Source organism: Platichthys flesus, chromosome 1, assembly GCF_949316205.1.
Source record: "Platichthys flesus chromosome 1, fPlaFle2.1, whole genome shotgun sequence".
Lineage (NCBI taxonomy): Eukaryota > Metazoa > Chordata > Actinopteri > Pleuronectiformes > Pleuronectidae > Platichthys > Platichthys flesus.
Window position 1 is genome coordinate 9813285 of NC_084945.1, and position 17153 is coordinate 9830437.

General features: G+C 39.2%; 1 protein-coding gene across 1 annotated transcript in view; it reads left to right on the forward strand.

Annotated features, from left to right (window-relative positions):
* The window catches only part of gpc5a (glypican 5a), a 111241-nt gene extending 95078 nt beyond the window's left edge, over window positions 1-16163 (forward strand). The window contains exon 9 of the mRNA XM_062381764.1: window positions 15609-16163. Within this exon, the coding sequence (XP_062237748.1) occupies window positions 15609-15766 (158 nt within the window). The 3' untranslated portion in view covers window positions 15767-16163. The remainder of the gene's footprint in view (window positions 1-15608) is intronic.
* Window positions 16164-17153: the final 990 nt, after the last annotated feature.

The following is a 17153-nucleotide window of genomic DNA, read 5'->3' on the forward strand; positions in this document are numbered from 1 at the left end:
CCCCTTATTTCTTAGCTTTTCTATACATATTTTTTTAATATGATAAACACTGCAGGATTTTAAATTATCTAAATTCCACTGATCACAACCTCCTCTACTGTACGCAGCCTTAATTTGTAGATATATTCAGTTTCCTTGAGCTGACGAGGCTAAAACCTTATTGTTCCCATTTTTGTTTAAGCTGTATGAAACACATTAAACACCCACACAGATTTTAACATAAAACATAAACAGAATACAGTAAACACATTCAAATATGTCAAGCATATAGATGCTGAAATTAATCCCCAAAAACTCTAATGAGTGTAACACAATACCAAATCTGATGTACACGGCTCTAGGCATAATGCGGGTCGTCCAATAATCAGAAGGTCAAATTGTTCGATACCTGGTTCCTGGTTTGCATTCAAAATTGTCCTTGGGTAGGATACTGTACTCCAAAGTGAGGTCACATGATGTGTGATAGAAAATGTGTAGAGCAGTTTTGAATAATGCATTGTAGGGGCTTGTAGTGTAAAGAGCGGTCAATAAGATTTGAAAAAGCATTTTGTAAATACAGTTCTTTTATCATATTATTAACAGTTAAAGCAAGTCGCAATCATCAAACAACAACACTACAAGGAACACTGATTATTCCTTAGCATTTGCCATAAGATGAAATCCATGCCAGTGTCAACCCAGGATCCAAATAATGCTTCTGTATGGAGAAATACACAGTTGAAGAACATTATATTCTATTATTCTATTATTATTCTCTTAGAAGCTCGAGCTAAAATGATAAGGACCATCAGTTTCCTCAATCACAAAACACTTAAGCCTTTATGTTGCTCCATAATTTCCAGTTCTGCTTGACATTAGTTTTTGAACCTCTGGAAAATGTCTGCTGTATTTCCCAGGACTTGTCACATTCAGGTACCAGGGGCCAGGGTCCTGCACAGTCCATAATAATAACAGTAGTAGAGTAACCATGAGTGTCAAGCAGTTTGAGCATTGTGGAAACAGGAAACATGTAAAATTGCACTTTAGAGCAAGCGGCACCAGATTTATCTGTATAGAGCATATTCATTAATAAAACAGGTGGGTTTAGAAAAAGAAAAGGTGTCTACTGCAACTCTGTGCTTCCCCAAACAGCAAAGGTTTTATGCTTTGCTCTGCTTATAAATATTTCAAAAGAAATTACAAAGGCCTTTCAACACAAATCTTCATCCTGATGTACAAAGATCGAACAGAACAACGTTTACACACTCCCAGTTCCTTTGACATTTCATTGGGTTTAGTGTTAGATATTTGGTGATGGGTTAGAATCTTATGCCTAAAATATTCTGTGTATTAGCATAGTCCACAGGGCCTTTGTCAAGATTTACAGAGTGTTGCTCCAGAATACCTCCTTCCTCTGTGTACTGGTGGTGTACACCACTTCACATTGATGCTCCTTATTGCGCTGAAAGTTTGCTGTGGCAAGAAGCCCGCTTGTAAATCATGCATATTGGATGAGACATGCAGCAGATGAGCCTGGGCCCTCCAGTCATGCCTAGCATTAATTAAATATCAATTGGCCCTGCTTCCGTACCTCATTTCATGCCACATTCACACCTTGTCTAGGCTTGTTGAGGAAGAGTTAGAATGAAAGTTGTGGCCTTGCAGCATCATACAATCCTCAGCACTGCTGTGCTCCAGCATTGAGGTCCTATCGATACCCATTCTGCCTTGATTTCTATTGGGAATGCACAAGAAAAGAAAAGAGTTGGAAGGAAATCCAAACCGAATAAAGGTTTCTACTAGAAGGGAGAAAATATGGCAAATGGTTGATTGTTTTGAGCCTCAATCTCTTGATGAAATGAAAAAGATAAGTAATCTTTGACATAAAAGATTACATCATTATGTCTAGAGAATATTTCTGACAGATAATTTAAACTTATATGTGGTATGATATATGCTTCACAAGGATGCTTAGTTGTGAAATGTTAGCCGTGTCATAAACTGTGGCTGTATTTTGCCCCAGAGGAAAAAAATATTTAACTTGTACATTTACTTTTTAGTTAGGGCCATGTGACATCCACTAACATGGAAAAGAGGGGTTTCATGAACTATACTGTACCCTTCCACTAAGGGGCGATCAAGATGATTTGGCTTCACAGTCATGTGGCTCAACTTTATAGAATATACCCTGAGTTTGCAGATGTCTGAGTAGTGTCACCTGCATACAGAACAAATTATGTTAGAAAGATTTTAATGATTTAAAACAGTAAAATCAATTAAATAAATACATTTGAATGACAGTGAAGTGTGTTAGAAATACAAAACTGCTTTGGTACACAGAGTTTTAATAAAGCTGCTCATTTACTATATAAAGGCTTCTTGTGTTGCATGTGGACTTGTATGACGTTTGTTTTATAAACATGTCAGAACATAGCCTCTGCTTTAAATGTGGTAGTGTTAACCTCAGTGCTGCAGAGCAGACTTATGGATTATATTTGACCATCCTTGGATTGGAGCATATCAGCAGGAGCAGAGTTTCTGCTCAGTTCACTGACACTTAATGGAAAGTCAGCAGCACTCTTCACCTTTGATGATGTGTCAGGGATTCCCCTAATCCTCAGAGGGTTGGAGCGGAGGCACTCGCTCCCTGCTGAGCGGCTGAGGCCACTTAATGGGTCACAAAGTTAATCAACCACAGGGGGAGTCCGACTGACCTGGTGGGATCGGTTCAGTTGGAAGAAACGGACCACATGTAATGGAGCATATATTTTAATATTACGTTTGAGCAAATTCATATTTAGTTATGGGAGTTAAAATCTATTAATTAATTAAAGGGATTTAACTATTCAAATAGAAATTAAAAGTAATTGTATTTAAGTTTAACTCTATTAAGCTATCCATGTAGCTAAATTATGGTCAGCACACTAGCAAGCTTGTTAAGCAGCAACATATACGACACCCAAATTTATATTTGACTAATTACATCCATCCAGTTATGGACAATATGTACATACAGAAACTAAATGTCTGGCAAATCTGAAACAGACGACTATAAACGGCCTTTTCAGATGCTATTTTTCTCTTTTCTTTTCCTTAGTTGCAAGGCAACAAGGTGAAAACACAATATTCCCTGGAACTCTAAATCCACATCGTTGTTTTTCTTGTTTACTGTTCTTCACTCTAACTTAATGATGTGGAAAATAAAAGGTCAAGTAAAAATTGGGCCTTTATCCTTTTGGCCAGACTAAACATCACCAACAGAGTGACTGGTTCTGTCTACTTTAGAATGCCACATTCATTTACAGAGCTACATGTAAGAAAATGTTAATTATAATACATGACTCACATGAAGTCCACTAATTTAATACTGAATACTGTTTTCTCTACTCTGTGGTGAATTACATTTGAAGTCACCTTCCCACACACCACTCTCCTGACCTTAAATCCAGTAAAACTGCCAGTTTATGAAGTAAAAGCACAGTAGCCTCCAACATGTACTTATATAATTCAAATATTACTTTGCTTCAGTGCAGCTATAGTTGTAAAAGTACTGTGCAATACACCCCATCATCTTCAATGACCTTACAGTTGTATAAACATCTCTCAAAAACACAAACTGAACATTGTAACCTTCATGAACATAGAACTTATTGCAGGACTACATTAGTTTTTGTACAACTAATAAAGTAGTCTTATAAAGTGCCTTCTGAAAAAAAATGTTGGACTAAAATATAAGAATAAAAGAGTAAGAGGGACACATACAACACATAAGCAGGCATTGTGTCTATGAATGAAACTTTCTTGAGAAATTTGTACATTAGTCTTGCAAGGTTACCGCCACTTATACACAATAATGATCTGTAACCAGTGATTTCAGTATTTCTTTCTTTTTTACTGCTGTGCTATCAAAGCAGACACACTTTTCTGTTTTTTAAGAGTTCTATTGAAGACTCTGACTTTTATAATGGACCTTGGGCCGCTGCACTTCATTCTCTGCAGCTTCAGAGTTTGTCATACTTAAAGACAATAACCCTGTTGGCTCTTCATGCAAGTTATATATGCACTTAGTGATCAAGGGTCTGCCGGCTTATGGTGTTGCCAGAATAGTCACTCGTGTGATAGGACAAGAAATGTAATTCACGTAAATACTTATTTGCATTCAAAGCTGTTGGATTTGCATATAATTGCCATAATAGTAGCTTAAAATCTGTTCAAGCATGAAATTTGTTCCTCGACAAAAGTAACACTATATACACTCGTGGCACCAACATTACCTCTTATTCCTTATTTTTTTAATTCTCTTATTTAAACATTCTTTAGTGTCAAAGTCCTTCGCTGTCTTCGTCTTGACTGGGACTCGTTCATTTCGACTGTTCACACTGGAAAAGTTCCAGCATTTTCTGTTTGACAAATCACGTTTACATTTACTCCAACATAACCTCTAGTGTTCACATGAGTTAGGATTTTAATTATTGCTCCTGTCGTCTGTCTGCAGCAAAATGTAAGGTGTTTTGAGATGTCGTCATATCACTGCCAAATCTCACAGGAAGCAGCAGCCTTGCTCAGGACCGTCTCATCCTGCTTGGAGGAGATTGGCATTAATAGTTCATATAAAACAAGATGAGCTTAACCCTAATATATGACCGGGTGGTGGATGGTCACTGTGTTTATCGAGTTGCCAAAGTGTTGTGGAAGCACACAATTTACATTTTAATGATGTCATCGCATGATATTTGCATTCTGCCGGGAGTCCGCCCTTTTAGGCCCTTTATCTGTTTGCACATCGGCTCAATAGGGCATTACACTGACTTTGTAGCATAGCGGTAGAAGGTTGACATCTGTTTAATGTCCAGGTCATCTCATTCACACATACAGCTGCCTCGTGTAATTACTAGGGAAAGTTTGGGGTTACATTTCTGTCTGGGAAACTCTTCTACAGAAAGTAGATATACGGTCTGTCATTGTCCTCATCTCTATGTGTAACTAATAACATCTCCAGGATTGAAAGACCCTGGGTATCATATTATCATATTGGTAAAAATAATTTTTCAGGTTTCCTTTCCTCCAGTGTATTATGTAGACTTTCGTGTATGTAAAAGTTCTGAAAGTTAAAAAGCCCATAGTAAAGCGACTTCTCTCCCTTAGAGAAAACCCTGCTCCTGGAACGCCTCGTCAGTAGTCAGGCCGATACTTCTGCATCATTGTGATATCACAATTTCCCCTGGGTGTATAAAGCACACTTAGCAGCTAGTCTGGCACTTCCTCTTACAAAGTGGCCAATCAGAGCAGACTGGGCTTTATCAGGAGGGGGCATTATAGAAATATATAATAAATAATCCATTCCTCCATCCATCGCCTATACAATCATCAGTTTTTGCAGATAAACCAGGTCAAAGTTCCCGTACTATCTTGGGATCGGAACATTTTCTTGTGACACGTTGAAGGAAATGATGGTGATTCTGTTGTTTAGTGTGGAAAACCGTTTTTTGCATCTTTTCTGTGTTCACTTCTACCTATGATGAATCACAGTTAATAATGGCTGTGGTTTGTTTTTCGACACATGAACACGATGAACTGAAATTTGTAGAGATAATTATATTCTTCGCCTCAAAAAACAACCTCAACGTTGTGGCCAGCCTCTGAAGATCTGAGATTTTTGTTTACAGTATTTTGTTCTTTCATTTTTCTTTTAGTTCTGAAACACTGTCATTATTTTTGTGAATTCTTTAATTAAATGCTGCCGAGGGACGTCCAAACCAAATGCACAGATCCTTTTACATTTTCTCTCAATATTCGCTACTGTCCTCACTGAAGATAATCATGATTAAATTCAGCTCTAAGAGTTTTCTACAGTGCGTAAATAACCAACCAGTTAGCCAACAGTTGGAAATATCTGTTCTCCTGTTTTACTTCCTTCTTTCTTTCTTGCTTGCTTTTTTCTTTTTGAACTACTTCATAATTTCTTTAACATGTCTGCGGATGCAAAATGCATCAAATTAAGATAAGCAACCTACAAATTGAAATTTATTTTTCACATCAAATATCATCGTGGCTTGAGTTTAAAAACACGGCGTTCAAAATATTCACAGTCAGTGTTTCCTCTCATATTGATTAACCAATAGATGGCTCTGATGACCTGTGTAAGGCGAGGACACACAGACTCGAACAAAGCTCCAGCTGTTGTGTAACCTCCTCACTGCAGATTCTACGAGATCTTCATCTTCAGTGAGGCGCCTCGCCATCACTGGCCTAATCACCCATAAACTATTCCACAGCTGGTCCGATGAAGTTTTTTTGGTGTGTGATCCCAGGGAATAATACTCCGAGCTACCTCTGTTTATCGAAAGGTTAATGGAAGGTTAATAGGAAGAGAGGGAACAGTGTAAATTCAAAAACCTTACCATGCAAACTGTGCTTTCCTGAAAAGAGTAATATCTGGTTGTGATATGTCATGCTAATTAGCAATGGAAGAAAACATTTTGCTGTGTATGAAGCTGACATGAGCTCATTGCTCCCACTGTGAAATTACTCTGGATGGAGGTGTTCCATTAAAACCCGTCGAGCTAATAGTGTTGAGCCTGGCATAGCACTATCCTGCTTTATTTTAATCAGCTCTTTTCTGACTGTGGGTGCATGCTTTATTGTTTACATAATATAAACTGGGACCAGCACGTTCCAATTGGTTGCCGATGCAGCTCGCATCATGCTGAGCTCAGCATCCAACCCGCACATAAAGCTGTGAGGCTGGAACAAAGTGCACGACTTCCCTCTGATTCTCATTCACAGACAACGGTCCCAACAAACAGAGCCAGATGGGAAACGATGCACAGGCATTCACATATCATCATCATATGAAACTGTTCTGGAGCCTTTGATTGACTGTCGCAAACAGTTCTAATCACACAGGAAATGGCTTTGAAGCATTTGACTAATCCTGATTTTATTCAACCACTGATACAATGATCCTCCCTTGAGGTAAGTGAAGTCTCGGTTTCCTTCAAATATTCAGTATTTCTCTGCAGCATGAAATATTTAAATAAGTAAACAAAAATTCGTAGCAAAGACTCAGAAATGATTAACCTAAGATGTTATTTACTGAAGACGTTTTCACACCTGAAAGTCCCGATCAAGGTCCGAACAAGGGTTCATATCTTTGTTGTATTATTTGTTGTTTGGTTGGTTTCACATGTAATTTAGGAGGCAGACTAAAGGCTTTAATGAGATGTACATCCTGTCGTCATCCCATACGTAGGCTGCATCTACCTGGAATTGACATCTATTGGTTTGTAGATGGCGTGCGTATATATACACAATGCACAACATCACCCTTTCAAACCATTGAAAAAAAAGGTCTGTCAGACAATTTTTTCTTTTTAAAGTTTTTGTAAGTTTACATCATTTTGAACTAGAAGGTGACTGAGGAAATAGCTTCTCAGGGCCGTTAACACCTCCATTAATAGTCATATATATATTTCTCCACACGTGAAATAGCTGAATGACCTTGTCCTGTTTATGTGGCGCCAGAGGTGTTTAGTTTGCTGTTGCATGAAGTCGACTGCATGAGCCGGAACTCCGAGGATGTGAGGGAGCGGGAGATGGGGAGAGGCAGCTTCACAGAGACCTTTACCAGTGCATGTCAATTTGATCAGCCCCGTATGTTTTGTTTTTCTCAGAGAGAAACGGAAACAGTGCATGAAAAATTTAACACATCCCCCCTTTTGTTAACACACTCTGACTCCGTGTGATACAATATTAAAAGGGTTTTTGTTAGCTTGTTTCACTTGGCAGGATTTGGTGGTTCGGTTTTAATTTTTTTCCAGTTAAATCATCATTATCACAATCAGAGTTGGGCAATAATAAAATCAGATATTGTAAAGGGTCGTAGGGGAATCAATAAAGCATTCAATCTTTCAGGTTGTGCCGAGTTCCTTTACATAATAGAGACAAGTGGTTATTGAAACTTTGCCACAGCCCAAAGAGATGTGTTCAAATCCAGCGAAAAAACAATACGCTCTAAATAACACAAAATGATATTTTCTGATTTAAATGGATGGTGATTTATTTTCTGATGAGCAAATAACTGATTGTTATAACTGTGCCACCTTTATACTTTGCACATCCGTGCATATGGGAGGGAGTGTGTGATGTAAGTGACGTCATCACCTGCTGAGGTTCTGTGAGGACATTCGTATACCATCCACTTTCTTGAGAGAGAGCCAGCCGGTGAAACAAGGGCTCCTCCAAGAAGAAGAATAATAAGTCTGAGGCTGTTATAATAATTGATGCCTAATAAGTAGGCGTATATGGAGCCATATTTCTTATGCATTAATGGACTTTCATTACAGCTTTTGTATATGACCCCTAGACCATAGAACAGACTTGGCTCCGTTATTACATTTACAGCTCATTTCTCGATTTTCATGCAGTATTTTTAATTCTTGTTTAATTCTGAGAATCTAACCTTTCGTGACGTACCGGATTTGCCGGGGAAACGTCTCTGTCCAAACAGCAGCCTGCAAAGAAAAGCTGTGTACACAGAGCGGATGCAGAGCTTTGACTTTTCCAGCCTGATTTGTATTCTGCCCGTGTGAGCAACCTGAGAGTGACTGACTGGCGGTCAGAGCAGAGTATTGACTGCTCTGAGGATGTAATAGAGGCTGGGTGATGGGATCCAGGACATGAACACTCTCACTGTGGCATGTGCAGCAGAGCCATACAGGATATAACCAGGGCACTTAATCATTCTGCTGGCTCCATGCAGAGATGCACCAGGCCTCTGTGCTTTAGAATAATGCTTCTGCCTTAAATTAGATTCCAATGATCCAGGTTTTCTCTATAATTGCACAAACAGGATGGATGCTGGTTTGATTGGGGGTCAGAGCAGGCATTTGGAAAACTTTAGCTGTAAGTACAGGGGGTAAATTAAATCAGACAAAAGGCAGGTTGACCTGATTCAAGGTGATTGGACTATCAAGAGATTGTCAGCGGATGTTTATACCAGGAGAGCAAAATATGGACTCAGTTTAACTTCTTCCAAACCTCCACTGAATTATTATATCTACTGTTAGTGCTCTAATGTTTTAATCTAATGCAGATATTTAACTATCCCGGCATATGAAAATATCATGACCGTGGCCACATTAGAACAGAAAGGAGCACTCGTGTTGGATCAGCCTTCATGAACCGGCTCCTGGCTAAACACTGGAATTGTGCGGCTGACGTGAAATGAATGAGACTGTGCGACATGACGTGATTCTGGTTGGATAAAGAGTAGATTTATTCCGTGTTCTCTGGGCGTCTGGGTCTAATTGGGAGGGGAGGCCGTCTCCAGCACGGAGCCGCAGTCAATTGTTCTGTTTGAGAATGGGAGCGCTCAGCCTTCTCTGCGAGAGGTCTCAGGTGGTTTCTCTTCATTTAGCGTCTCTCCTCAGTTGCTCTGGTTTATGTGTAAACAAAACATTTGTGGGGGAGAAAACAACACAACTGGCTCAGAAATACTCATGCGTCGACACTTCCTCTGCTTGCTGGGCTTTGTATGTCATACTTAGATTGGGTTATATGCTGATTATTAAAATTCGTTTTAAGAGGCTTAGCTTTACACACCACCAGCATGTGTGTGTACACAAGAGATATTGTTTACCATATGTTGATTTGTGTGTTGGAAAGTGTGGCAGGGATAATTTCACCCATTTTTTCCCCCTAAGGTGTTTGTGTTATTACTATTGGGCTTATAAAGTGAAAGTTTATGAAGTGAACCGTTCTAGTCCAGTCGTTGGGTGATGACATCATACTTTTTCAGCTAAAACAAGGCATAAACATAATCAATGGAGACATGTCCACTCCTTTCTCTTACTTTCTGATGTGATGGACAGGATTTAGGACTAAAGCATCTGTTTGGGTAGAAGTTTTAGAAATATAGAACTTTTTATTATGAACCCATACCGACAAGTTGAATTTGTTCCATAGAAGATGGGTTTGTGTCAGGAAAACTCAACATGCTCCTCAATGAGGACCAGTTTAAATGTAGTGGAAATACAAGAAGTGCTGCCTCTGCATCTGCTGTCACGTCCTTCATTGAAAGCCTTTGTAACAGTTTGTGAGACATGACAAGATGAATCAAAGTGTAGATTTGAATGCTAGAAATAAGTGACAACCCAGTGTGGAGCTTTTATTCACAGCGCACAAGAGGTTTCCTGGATTTTGCAGTTTATGTAAAACTGATGAATGAGATCTGGAACCGTAGATGGCGAAGAATCGTATATGAGCCACAACATATTTTAGAAGACAAAAATGTTAACATTAAACTTTATGGAAAGCTTCTTCTGTTCATCAGCTTTTGCAAAATAGCAGTTGCTACATTTTGAATAATTTAAAAAAATATATATTTTAGAAAAATGGTTGCACAATCCCATGATGACATGATGACTGTACACAATTAAACATCTATGTAATCACACATTTAATTGTCTGTGATGATGCTAATGAGGCACAGGGAATGATGCTGGTGTTATTCTTATGTAGGAGAAAAATGGGCAAAAAAACTATATTCATAGCTGCTCAGTCTGGATACTTGACTATTATTTACTCACGAAGATTATAAAGATATTTTCTTAAAAAAAAAAACACACAGTAGTAATATATAACAATCTCTCCACCTTCACTTATTCACAGCCGACTCACTGAAATGACGCGTCTCCTCTCAGGTTCAGCTCTCTGGTTTATTCTGGTAGCAGGCGGTCTAATAACACTGTCAAATAACACAGAAATCAATGTGGTTAAACGGTTTCGAAGCTCTCACCCCTGCAGGCTGCAGTCAACAGCTGAGGAGCTCTGTCACAGTGTTTGACTCTGCGCAACAATAATTACCTCAAATGTAGATCTATTCATTTAGATTTATATTGTCTGATCTTTTTTATTAACATTTGAGCACCATAAACTGTTTTGAATCCATTTAATTTCACAGACTGACATGATGACAAATGAGAAAATCTGAATTTATGTAAAGGAGGGAGGTGGGAATAAGTGAAGGAAATTTCTGCAACTACAATACAAATACTTGAGTTTACTGCACTAAAGCCTTTCTACCAGGCTGTTTAGTCTAGCTGTGTAATGTTCTAATTCATTTAGTATCAGTATTATTGGTTGATTTATGTATCACATGACTATAACATCCAATCACATTCAAGCGTGTGTCATATTCAATAATGAAGCATCACTTCAAACTCTGAATTTAACTGTGAAGGTATTTGCAAAGTCACCGGGCTTAGATTGAATTCAACCTGAAGATCATGGACTCCAGCTCTTATGGCCGACCCTACTGTAACCACACACAAGGCTCTCTTCCATCACCGCAGCTGGCACAGTTAGTGTGCTATTGATCATTGTTGGTCCAAGTCCTCAGGAATCAGCTGATATTGATTTAGCTTCAGTTGTAAGCCTCTCTCTCTGACCTGTGTCTCTCTTCAGACCAAACGCCTTTTCAAACATCCTAACCTCTCTGCTGGGGGTTTACTAAAACATGTCATTACGCCAGCACTTTTCAAGCAGATTTCCAGAGTCAGTTGTGTGGATCCTAAAAACAGACAGAGCGTAATAGCTCTTTTCAGCCATTAGCGGTTTGGAGACTGAATTCGCTGTGGCCGCAGAAGAAAGCTATTTTCTCTTTTGGGTTGTTATTGTGAGGATGCAGTTGTGCTTTCTGACGGATAGTATGTGGCTTCGTGTGAACATTCAATATCACTGTGATAACCAGAAGAATTAGCAGTGATCAAGGGAAGTAGCAGCAGCTACACTGTAGTCAGAGCATCGTGTATGTGAGACCTTTTAATAATGTGAATTTGTAATTAAGCAATATTTTAAACTGCTTTAAATACTTTGGACAAATGTAAATACATTGCAACATGTTTTATAACAACAAAGTAAAGCACAGTTAAAATTCTACATCTTTGTTTACTTTTATTTCTGTCAGGCCTCAGTGTTTTAGTGCAAACAGTAAAATGATGTTGTGACATAATGAGCCCCATATCAATTTATCAAGAAATGTTTCCTTTAAGCAAATTATGTACTATTACGTTTTAATAAATTATTTTGGTCAGGGCATATATTCATGACTCTGAAGTTTTACTTTTGTAGCAAGAGTCTATTTTGTGTTTTGACTGCAATGAAAATAAAACAAACACTATCACGGTTGCAAAATAATTATAATTATAAGTAAAATGCATCCTGGCATTCTGTCTGCAGCCTATTGTTGCGTTTGAAGTGTCGGTACGAGGAGTCGATTGAGTTGAAGTTCACTGCTCTTGATTACAACATACTTACAATATAATATATCAATGTGCTATTAGATAAAACTGTTGTGATTCTCATTTGAAAATCCAGTTGTTACAACAACAAGTAATTCCTGTGGATTCTGCGATGGTGAAATAATTTACAGGCTACTTCTACTGCACCATAAAAAGTGGAATTGACGTCCACAGAGTACAAATGGCCTCTGCAGCAGGTCTTATTTTTCCATTGGTAAGATAAAGTTTGATAACAGAGCCTTTATATAGTGTGAAAGGGTCTGGGTTAGAGTAATCCCACCTGCGACACACTTATGACCCAGAGGCCTACAAGTGAGAGGCTGAAAACTCCGGGAGCAGCTGGTCTGTCGGGGTCCTGCCGCCCGCCTTCCCTGCGGGGATGAAGCAGGATGGAGTCTGAGGTGTCCTGAGGTAACAACAGTGGGGCTAAAGAGGACACTGCATTTCTCTTAAGGGACAGTGAGTTTCCCGTCTCGACACTCGAGGCCTCCAAAGAGATGTAAACAGCAAGATGGATGTTGGCAGCTGGTGCGGTGCAGTTGTCTGGATTGATATCCGTTGCTGTTAAGTGTAATCTCAAAGGTGGAGAGAAACAGGCTTTGGAGCTCAAGTCCAGGTGGTTCGAGATATATAATATGAAGGTTAGAGGGAAAAGGGAGCAGTTTTTGTTTTTTGTTTTATTTTATGAAGTAATCTTCTCATATACTGTATGTTCAGATTTTGTCTTGGTTAACTGCTGTCACTTATACTTACACTCCCCACTGCAAGTTCTGTGGAAGGCAAAAAAGAAAAAGTTACCTCCCTGAAGAATCCAGGCAACGGACAAGGTCCTTATCCAAGCCTTATCTGCAGTGTGCAACAAAGTGTGCAGCTGTGATGGATTCACATGAGGGACGTTATTAAATGAAGGACTCTGTGTTATTCAGAGGTTTAATGATGCACCTTTCAGAAACTGTTAAGGAACCTACAACCTGCTTCTTTTCGACCTTGGCACATTAACCGCAACGCTGATCAATGCCACGAAATAGAGTGATGAGATTTAGTGAATTATTTAGTTCAAGGAAAAGATGGAATCAATATCAGGCTATGGAGATCTGGTGCTTGTATTCAATAATAAGAGAAAAAAAGATTAAATACCTGGCCTCACCCAATAGCACTTGGTCCAGGAGCTGAAACTGTATCATAGTAGCTTCGGGATCTTTTTCACAACGTCTGTTGGACAGTTTCAAAAAGTGCAGCCTGAACCAACATCTTAGCATTTAATTGGTAAAGGTCCAATTTAGTAAATTGTTGGGCCGGGTTGGAGCGGTCGTCCTCTAACCAGAAGGTTGGTGGTCCCGTCTGACACCAGCAGAGATAATGCTACATCTCTTTAGTTTATTTTTAGTCCCTAAACACACGATTACCCCAATTCACCCTCGCATGTGAAATTATCACATGGTAAAAACATGTCTAGTCTGTAAAGACCTTTAATCTTAGAAATGACCCATATGGAGCACAGTGTGTAACATGATCGAGAATAAGAGCCGTCACCATGTGGTGTCCGGGAAGCTTAAAGATGCACAACTTAAACTCCTCACTTTCTTTTTCACCCTCTTTTTTATGTGTGTGTATCTGTTGCTCTAAAAAGTAACAATATGGCACCATAAAGTACACACTGATCAGCCACCATACAACATTAAACTCACCGGAATTTGCGACCACACGACTGAGAGCAGAAACTGAGAATATAGGATAATTTTACAGCTGCCGCGATGCTCAGTGTTAAATGTCACGTTTTCATGAATATAAATTACCTAAGAGGAAATTGATATGAGAAGTGTCCTCTCAGAGGCTCCACAAACTGGAGCCATGTCGAAATACAAAGAAACACGTATGGAACTCTACATGTTGATTGATGCTGTTTTAACTCACATGCCTTCAGCTTTGAAACCTCGGCACAAACACTCAGCTGTTGGCTCACAGGAGCGTCCAAGATGCTCTCTGCTGCACCTCCGGGGAAGAGAGGGAGGCTGAAGGTGCTCTATAACTCCATCGGCCCACTATAAATAGGGTGGTGGAAAATGAACAAACTCCCTTGATGGTTCAGTGGGTGCTGTGAACGATGTGTGAAGCCTTATGGCTGCGGTCAGAACAACAAACGCCAAAACGTGAGATATTTTAGAATGGTATAAATCTTTAATGCTGCTGAAATGTATCGAATCGTTTATTCTCAGTTTCCAATTAGTTTCGTATCATATATTATGTTATTACTAAAATGATTATTCCTCGAAAAAAATCCTGGATACGTTTAAGGAGCGTAAAAAAGCAACATTTACATTAAAGTGTGTGTGTTAAGCACAACTTTGATCATCTCATGGTCTTTTGGATTAGAGATGACAACAATGTCCTGGCAAGAGATTATTTTTTGTTATTTTCTTATATTTGTATTTGTCCATTGTGTAGAAACTCCTTTAGAAGACAAATAGCTACTTTAATGTTCAACCTGAGCCTGAGAAACCTTATTCCTCTGTGTTATAGACCTTTACTGTTGCCTGAAACCCATTAAAACTCAGAAATGAGTCACAAAGTGTGACCTTTCCCTTCATTACAATGACCAGGGGCCCTATAGCTTAATAAAATGATCCAATATACTGGTGCACATACTCACTAGCTTAGGCCTATTAATCAACTTATAATAATACACTGTTTCTCCTTTAAGTAAGTTTGCTTAAAGCCACCATGCCCAGATACGGAAGTCAATTCCATAACGTGTTCTGTGTGTCTCTGTGTGTCTGTCTGTCTGTCCGTCCATCCTAGGGCAAAGTGATATGGCCAAAAATGATATCCAGATAAAAAAAATCATATCGGTCGATACCGATAATTATGAGTGAAGGCTGTGATTTTAAGCTTTTCTCTATGACATATGATCAACAGATTAAATGTCTGTTTTATCTTTATTATGAGGAGCTCTGTTAGCTTTGACTCATTTCAGGATTCAAAGGTTAAACTTGTTCTGCCGTTGACTACTCCTGCCAAGTCAAATTCTAATAAACAAAACCTTAAACAGAACATTTTATACATCTGAGGCTTCCTAAATGTGCTTACATAATGCATAAGCATAAAATCAATACATAATATGTGCCCCAGGCAGCAGAGTGAAATCTTAATGTTTTGAGAGATGGGTGGAGTCTTTGTTTTGTTCATTGCGTTTTGTTGACAATAAGAAAGCATTCACAATGAACAAGCCTTGTCCCTCTAAGCTACTGTGTCAATACATCTTTCATAATGTGATATTGCTAAGGAGCATCCTGCTGACTGCCATGTTGCTCTCTGCTCTCTCCTCAGTGAGCCCAGATGTGACCGGCGATCACAGACATCATCATCATTATCATCATCCACCCGTCGAGGACGCGGAGATGGAGGGCAGATCCAGGGCCCTCGGACTGACTGGAGCCGTCTGGGTCTTGATGTTGCCTTGTCTACATATCCTCCCGGCCTTGTAACAGCTGCATTTTTTGCAGCGTGAAACTTTCAAGACTTGATTTCAAGCTTATTTATCCAGAAATGAAAAAGGGCCAGTGGACGTAATGTGCTCCAGTGTGTAATGCAGCAGCACTTCGACACAGTGCAGAACACGGCGGGAGTGAATTCATCGAGCGGAAAAGAGACGAGACACTGGGGCTCCTGTCAGAGAGCAAACGGTTCAGCTTTGCAAATATTATCTGTCCTGTCGTTTTTTTATCAGTTACCTGCTGTTTTTTTTAGCACTAATAATGAATTATAACAACCAATTTCACAAATGTAAGTACTGCACACATTGTAAAAATGTCTTAGTAATTTAATGATCTGTAGATGCATCTTAATGTTGGATTTGAAATTTAAAATATTTTTACACGCCCAGTTTAAAAAAGCCTGTTATTCTTATACCAAAAGAGGGAAACATGAACTTTTTCTTTTCAGGTAAACTGCTTCAGATCGTGTGAAGTGGAGTGTTGATTGTGTGCTGTATGTTCTTGTGCATTTTCCAACTCTGCCGGAGCAAACAAGGATTCAAGACATCTGCTTCTCTCCACTCGGAGCAGCTCCCGTGCTGTTCTGGGTCCATTTTATTGGCACATTTCAATTGCAAAATTGACCTATAACGCTGCTGCTGAGACACACGGTGAAAGGAGAGGGGTAGGCTGGAGGATGTGTGTGTGTGTGTGGGGGGGGGGTGGGGGGGTGTAAGAGAATTCATACTCCTTTCTTCCTTAGAAATAGATTAGTTTCCTCAGGAGTCCATTATCATCTTTCAAACTCAATCCTACTCTGGCTTCATGGGCCTGGATAGCTGCTGATAGCTCCTGGAGCCACTGGCGAGGAAGAATCCATTCGCTTGTACCTGCTGCAGGACCTGACAGCGTGCTGCTGGTGTGTGGCTGCCACAGTCTGTGTGCAGAGAGAGAGGGAAAGGGATATGTGTATTCATGGTTGCCAAGCTCGTCAGGTCAGTGCTTCTGTGGCTCATGCATGTTGGAGCTAAACAAAAATCACCTTTTGAGATTATTTAGAAGTGAAAATTGTTCTCTTTACTGCCAAGTTTCACTCTTCATATACAGTATAATGTACAGTATAATGCTTATATATACATGCAGTTTATTCCACAGAAATAAACAAGGGAAACATTAAAGCTGCTCCTGTTGATAAATTAGCTAAGAGATTTGAGACATTAGCTTCAGTCTCCACCCTGTTATTTCTGTATGGGTGGACAGACAGATCTGTGCCTTCTCATATTATCATCACAGTCAAAATTATGTTAAAATTATTATGAAGATGATGAAGTGACCTTAATTTCAATCAGTCAATCAATCAAATTTTATTTGTATAGCCCATATTCACAAATCACAATTT